Source organism: Lagenorhynchus albirostris, chromosome 15 (assembly GCF_949774975.1).
Source record: "Lagenorhynchus albirostris chromosome 15, mLagAlb1.1, whole genome shotgun sequence".
NCBI classification, from domain to species: Eukaryota; Metazoa; Chordata; class Mammalia; order Artiodactyla; family Delphinidae; genus Lagenorhynchus; species Lagenorhynchus albirostris.
In genome coordinates, this window is record NC_083109.1 from 55,174,030 (window position 1) to 55,181,580 (window position 7,551).

The 7,551-nt window shown below is 52.4% G+C and overlaps 1 protein-coding gene across 1 annotated transcript; it reads right to left on the bottom strand.

Annotated features, from left to right (window-relative positions):
* Nucleotides 1-729: 729 nt before the first annotated feature.
* Nucleotides 730-6,884, bottom strand: LOC132506258 (uncharacterized). The gene is made up of 3 exons (XM_060124798.1): nt 6,725-6,884; nt 5,857-6,390; nt 730-2,020 (listed from the first exon to the last, which is right to left on the bottom strand). Exons 1-3 carry the CDS (start codon nt 6,882-6,884, stop codon nt 1,587-1,589), a joined length of 1,128 nt encoding a protein of 375 aa, XP_059980781.1. The 3' UTR covers nt 730-1,586.
* Between the last annotated feature and the right edge of the window lie 667 nt (nt 6,885-7,551).

Sequence of the window (7,551 nt, forward strand, 5' to 3'; positions counted from 1 at the left end):
CAGGGCTGATATTGTGTTCTTAATATCATTAGCTGGACTGTATTCTTTCGCGAACAAAATTCATGACTTTACTGAGTATACAGGGGCCTATAGTGAGGAGGAGAAGGAGGCATAGTAGAGGGCCCAGGATGGGGAGGAGGAAGGGGAGCATCCCATGAAATCCTGACCAAAGGGGATTATCCGCTAATTCTTGCCGGCGGCGAGCTAGGTCTTCCTGGAGCTGGTGGATCTTGTTTCTTACAATGCCTGATTTATTTGCATAGAAACAACATTTTTCTTTTAGGGCGAGGCATATCCCACCCTGTTCAGCTGTCAGCAAGTCTAAGCCCCTCCTATTCTGTAGGACCACCTCGGCCAGCGAATCTAATTGGTCCTGTAAGTCCTGAATGGTCCCAGAGAGAGTTTCTACATCTTCTATTAATTGCCTAGACAGCTGACTATAGGAGTGAAGGGAGACCCCAAGACCTGTACTCCCTGTGGCCACAGCTCCTGTAATTCCTAATCCTACCAGGAGGGGCAGGACTGTAATGGCTCGTTTGGTTCTCCCTGCCCAGAGGTCAAAGCTGGGAATGGGCAATGGGGTGTCTCCCGAGATCAGGTCTACATTGGGGAGGAGGGTGGCCAGGGTGCAGACCCCTGTCCAATTCGGGGGTAAATAGGTGTATGCTAGGTTACTTCCACAGACAAAGACAGTGGTATTAGGACTAAAGAGGGAGGAGTTTACGGGGATATATTGACTACATCCAGTGGATGAAAGGATTCCCAAGTCAATACTGGCGTTAGAGAGGGAATCGTTCTTGACAAAGCATGAGGTATTAAAGGTGGTTGAAAATTTTGAAAATTGTATGGGGAACGGCTCGGGGAGTGAAGTAGGGTTACATCGTTCGCTGATATTTAAATTGGCGAAGGTGGGGATGGCTATAGGGCGGGGCGGTCCTTGAGGAAGGCAGAGCCAGCAATCCTGTGCTAAGTTGGGGTTGGTGGTATTCAAAAGCGCAAAAGTAGCTTCTAGTATGGACATGGTCTGGGAGTCCAATTCAGAGGGATCGACCTTAGGGAGAATTAGGGGGTGGTAGCTGAGCTGTGGGTACAGATGCCGATAGGCCTCTTCTATTTGCCTTCGGGTTTCTATCTGGCGCACTGCGTCCTGGGGCCCCCCACCGTCTGACATATGTGTGGGGGCCCTGGTATTCCAGCATCCCGGGGTCCCGGGGGTGCCAGTGCATCCAGCCTGAAGGTGTTTATTACCCTCACTAATGGTGGGGCTTTTATTATTCTGTAGTATGGCTGTGAAATAAGTCTTGTTATTGGCCCCTATACATTGCTGGTAAGAGGTATAGCACATGCTATGCATTGATTCCTGGAAGGTAGAACAGGGGCAAGTGGCTCGAGGGGGGAGTGGCTTAGGCTTATGGTAGCATAGCCAGTTTTGAGAGGCCCCGGTAACCCTATATTCCTGAACAAGATACGCAGTTATGCCCCCGCAGTCCTGCATATGAGTATACCCTCGGGGAACAACAGGAGTCTCCATAGTACCTCCCCTGCACTCGCACGGTGCACCATATAGTAGTTGTATTAAAGTATTCTTATTGGGGGGAGGGCCGAATCCTCCCCTCGTGGCCCGAGGGTTGAGGGTTAGGACTATCATTAGGGCTATCAGCAGTACCTTGGTCATCATGGGGGAGGGTACGGCGCAAAGTCAGTTTGAGGGGATTGTTCTTACTCCGGTCAACAGTCCAGGTGACGTCAGCTTTAGTGGACTTGATGAGGTCAGAAAATGGGTCCACCGGCTTGACGTGTGTGTAATGGATCCAGGCAGCTATGCTGTCCACCTTGATGGCTGTCGGCGTTGTCAGGATGATCTGGTAAGGTCCTTTCCACCTGGGTTCTAGGGTCTCTTGTCGATGGCGTTTGACAAGGACCCAGTCACCTGGCCGGAGCTGGTGTGGAGTAGGTGGGGGTCCTGTTGCATATAGCTCTTTTAGTTTGGGCCAGATTGTCTCGTGTATCCGCTGTAAGGCTTGGAGGGAAGACAGGAGATTATTTTCTGGGTCCAATTGGATAAGGTTAGTCTTTAGATTAGGGATGATAGGAGGAGGCCTACCATGCATTATTTCGTAGGGAGTAAATCCTAGCTTATAGGGGGAATTTCGCACCCTAAACAGAGCGTAGGGGAGTAGGACTACCCAGTTAGCGCCAGTCTCCATGGTCAATTTAGTCAAGGTCTCTTTTAGAGTTCTATTCATCCTTTCTACCTGTCCTGAACTCTGGGGGCGGTATGCACAATGTAATTTCCAATTAGCCCCAAGTATGGAAGCCAGATCCTGACTTACCTTAGAAACGAAGGCTGGCCCGTTGTCGGACCCTATCATAACTGGAAAGCCATACCTGGGCAGGATCTCTTCTAGTAGCTTCTTAGCTACTATTTGTGCAGTCTCATTCTTGGTTGGGAATGCCTCAGTCCAACCTGAAAAGGTATCTATAAACACCAGTAAATATTTATACCCATATTTGCCAGGCTTTACCTCCGTGAAGTCCACTTCCCAGTAGGCTCCAGGCTGGTTTCCTCTCTCCCGGATGCCAGTGGTTGGCGGGCGGGTGCTGGCATTATGGAGTTGGCAGACTGCACAGTCAGCAACCAGTCGTTCAGTCTTCTCGGAGACATTTTTAATTTTAAGTCCAGTCTGCCTGATGAGATCCTGTAGCCGTCGGGCGCCCAAGTGAGTGCTACGGTGGATCCGTTCAAGGACCAGGGTTCCTAGTCTCTCAGGAAGGAGGATATTGTTCTTAGCGTCCCGCCACCATCCGTCTCTAACCTGGGTTAGAGGAAGCTTGCTCATCCATCTGATGTCATCCTCCGAGTAGTCGGGTTGGGGCGGTAGTTCCCGGGGGCCTGGATCCGGCAGTTGCAGGGGAAGTAATGGTACTGGAGTGTGTGCCGCCTTTCGAGCCGTCTGGTCTGCCAAATTGTTGCCTCGGGTGACTGGATTCATGGGTTTTTGATGCCCCGGGCAGTGTACAATGGCTAGCTTTTTGGGTTCCCATATGGCCGCTAGCAAGGCCAGGATTTCCTCTTTGTTCTTGATGTCTTTGCCCTCTGCTGTGAGTAGTCCCCGCTCTCGGTATATTGCCCCATGTATATGTGCGGTAGCGAAAGCATACCGGCTGTCTGTGTATATGGTAGCTTTTTGGCCTTTGCTCATCTTGAGAGCTTGGGTCAGGGCAATTAATTCAGCTTTTTGGGCTGAGGTCCCTGGGGGGAGAGTCTTTGCCCATATCACCTCAGTTTCTGATGTTACTGCTGCCCCCGCATACCTCTGACCTTGCTGGGCAAAGCTGCTGCCGTCAGTGAACCATGTGACTTGTGCATCCGGTAGGGGCTGGTCACGTAGGTCTTCCCGAACCCCATGGATCTGGGCCAGTACCTCTGCACAGTCATGGAGTGGGGAGTCCAAATCTGGGTCAGGTAATAGGGAGGCAGGGTTTAATGCCCGCGGCGGAGTGTAGCTGATTCTGAGGGGATTTAACAGTAGACCCTGGTAGTGGACCAATCGAGCATTGCTCATCCATCGGTCAGGAGGCTGTTTGAGAACCCCGTCGATGGCGTGGGGGGTGGTGACATGTAACTCCTGCCCCATAGTTAGTTTGTCAGCATCCTTTACCATTAGGGCCGTGGCGGCGATCATCCGGAGGCAAGGAGGCCAGCCGGCAGCCACTGGGTCCAATTTTTTTGATAGGTAAGCAACAGGCCTGGGCCAAGGACCGAGGGGCTGGGTCAACACGGCCTTAGCTATGCCTTTGCTTTCATCTACAAAGAGGTGGAAGGGCTTGGAGACATCAGGGAGACCCAGGGCGGGTGCGGATAGCAAGGCAGTTTTGATCTGCTGAAATGACTGCTCAGCCTCTTCTGTCCATTCAAAGGGCGTCTGCTCTTTGGTGGCTAGGTATAGCGGTTTGGCCATTTCAGCAAATTTGGGTATCCATAAACGGCAGAACCCAGCCGACCCCAAAAATTCCCTCACCTGTCGAGGCGTGGTGGGTCTGGGGATGCGGAGGACGGTTTCCTTCCGTGCATCTGTGAGCCATCGTTGCCCCCCTTTCAATAGGTATCCCAGGTAAGTTACCTCAGGCCTGCAGATCTGTGCTTTCTTGGCAGAGGCTCGGTATCCCAGGGTGCCGAGAGTCCGTAGGAGGTTTCTGGTTCCCTGCAGGCAGGCTTCAGCGGTCTCAGCAGCTATTAAGAGATCATCAACATACTGCAGGAGGGTTACATTGGGGTTTTGTCTCCGGTACTCACTGAGATCCTCGTGTAGGGCCTCATCAAACAAGGTAGGCGAGTTTTTGAATCCTTGGGGAAGTCTGGTCCAGGTGAGTTGTCCGTTTATACCTCTCTCGGGATCTGACCTTCGAAGGCAAAGAGTTCTTGACTTTTGGGCGCCAAGGGTAAACTAAAAAAGGCATCTTTGAGGTCCAGCACAGTATACCATTGTTTTTCTGGACTAAGGGCGCTCAAAAGAGTATATGGATTGGGCACAGTAGGATGGATGTCTATGACCCGTCTGTTGACTTCCCTCAGGTCCTGCACTGGGCGGTAGTCTTTACTGTTAGGTTTGCGGACTGGCAGCAGGGGTGTATTCCAGGCCGACTGGCAGGGACGCAGTATCCCCAGGTCAAGAAGCCGGCGAATATGAGGAGTGATACCAGTCTTGGCCTCTAGGGGCATGGGATACTGTCGGACACGTGCAGGATCTGCCCCCGGTTTGATCTCTATGAATAGGGCTGGGCGGTGTTTGGCTAGTCCCACCCCCCCTGTTTCTGCCCATGCTTCGGGGAACTGCTGAAGCCATGACTCTATATCTTGATTTTGGGAGGGTGGTTCCTGGTGAAGTCGGTACTCATCTTCCAAGTTTAGGGTGAGCACAGATATGGGTTGGTCGTGAGGGTCTGTTACGATTGGCCCCTCTGGCCGAAAATGAATTTGTGCTCCCATTTTAGTGAGTAAGTCTCTCCCCAGTAAGGGGCAAGGGCTATCGGGAATGACCAGAAAGGTATGGGTTACCCTTCCCGTGCCCAAGTCCACAGTTCTCTGAGTGGTCCAAAGGTAACGTTTGACTCCCGTAGCTCCCTGGACCCAGGAGGATTTGTTAGAAATTTTCCCGTGGGGCTTAACCAAGACCGAATGCTGTGCCCCTGTATCCACCAGGAATTGGACTGGTTTCCCCTCCACTCGTAGGGTTACCCTGGGTTCGGGGAGGGGGTCCGAACCCCGTCCCCCCTACTTTGTATCATGTGTAAACAGGACTGGGGTGGCGTTCGGTTGCCATTGCCCCTGGTTGGGGCGCGGCTGCCTTTTCTTGGGGCATTCCCGAGCCCAGTGGCCCTTTTCCTTGCAATAGGCACATTGATCTCTGTCCAATGGTCGCCTGGGAGGTCGAGTGGCTAGGGGGCCCTATTGATCTTTCTGAACAATGGCCGCCAAGACTTTAGTCATTTTCTCAGTGGCTTTAAGTTGTTTATCCTCTGGGGCGTCCCGGTTATTAAAGACGCGCTGGGCGATACGGAGTAAGTCCTGTATCTGTTTGCCCTCCAGATCGTCTAACTTCTGGAGTTTCTTTTTAATATCAGGGGCTGCCTGGTTAACGAAGGACATTACAATGGCGGCCTGATTTTCGGGGGCCTCTGGATCCATAGGGGTATACTGCCTAAAGGCTTCCATTAATCTTTCTAAATAAGAGGAGGGACTTTCTGTTTTACCTTGTACAATTGAATATACCTTGGCCAAATTAGTGGGCTTGCGCGCGGCAGCCCGGAGACCCGCCATTAGAGTCTGGCGATAAATGAGCAGTCGTCCCCTACCTTCTCCGGTGTTATAGTCCCATTCATCCTGCGGGGGGCGAGTTAAGGGAAAAGCTGCATTGATGAGGTCAGGGTTAGCGGTGGGTTGACCATTATCTCCAGGAACCAGTTTTCTCGCCTCCAGCTGGATTCGCTCCCGTTCTTCGGTAGTGAATAGGATCCGGAGGAGCTGTTGGCAGTCATCCCAGGTGGGCTGATGAGTGAACATAACGCTATCTAGAAGAGCTATCAAGTCTTTAGGATTATCAGAAAAACGGGCATTCTGGGTTTTCCAATTATATAGGTCACTGGTAGAGAATGGCCAATACTGGAGTCGGGGGTTCCCTGTCTCATCGGGAGGGCCTATTTCTCGCAGGGGTAGGGCTATGGTGGAATCAGGATGGCGGAACCCTGGGTCGCGCTGAGTGCGTCCGCGAGTGCGCCCAGCCGGCCCCTGGGAATTATTTTCATTGGGCAGGGGGACCGGTAGTGCCTCTGCCTCTCGGTCCTCCGGTTCTGGCCTGGGTGGCCCTCCGGGAGGGGCCGCAGGACGTTCTACCAAGGGGAGAGGAGCAGAGCCAGGAGCAGGAAGGGGGACTGGTTGTGTGGGGCCACAGGAGGAGATTGATATGGGGGGGGTCTAGGAGAAGGAGGTCTTGGCTGTCAGAGAGTATGGGTGCAGTTCGGGTCTGAGGCTTGGGAGGTTTAGTTGGTCGGGCCGCAAGGATCTTATATGACCCTGATGACAAAAAGGGGGTCATCCAGGGAGGAGGGTTTTCTACCAGGTCCTGCCATACCAGGATGTAGGGGATCTGGTCCGGATGGCCTTCTTTTCCTGGCAAGAAAACTCTAGATTTAACTTTTAGAATTATAGGAAGACAAAAGGTACCCTCGGTGGGCCAGCCAACCCCGAAAGTTGGCCATTCAGAGCGGCAGAAGGTAATTAGTTTTCTTCTCCGGATATCCAGACTGAAGTTGTGTCCTCGGGACTTTACATCCCCGAAATTAGCGAGAAGGAGGGAGAGGGGGGTACTCTGTGCTTGGCCCATGTCTAGGTCCTGGAAGAGATTGATTAGAAAAGGTTACTCTGAAAACAAAAGTAATTAAGAGCAGTCCCAATAGCGGAGTCTGTAAAAGGAGGAAGGGGAGGTTATCGCGTGCGCGCTTCAGATGGGCTGTCAGCCCCAGATGGGTTGTGGTGGACGTCTCCAACCACACCCGACTAGGTGTCCTATAGCGCGTCCGCCAGGACTGTCCTAGTCCCCAAAACAGAAGGTACCCTGAGCCGGCTTACTTACCGATCGGTTGTCAGCGATGACCCGTTGACCTGATGTCTGGTGGGCTTGGGGGCATCCCGGACGAGCCCCCAAATGAAATGCCCAAGGTCGCGAGGCCCCTCCACAAGACCACCAGAGTCGAGAGTCAAAGCCAAACGGCAAGGGTCATTTATTGCAGGTTCGAACCTGGACCTCCGCGCACTCATTGCCGGTGACGCTAAGAGGTCCTGGCGGAGTTTAGTACAGCTCTTTTATAGACCGGTACAAACATAGTCGCCGATTGGTTGACTTTTAAACAGAGACACTAGTCGCCGATTGGTTGACTTTTAAACAAAGACACTAGTCGCCGATTGGTTGACTTTTAAACAGAGACACTAGTCGCCGATTGGTTGACTTTTAAACAGAGACACTAGTCGCCGTCTGATTGGTTGGACGGTTG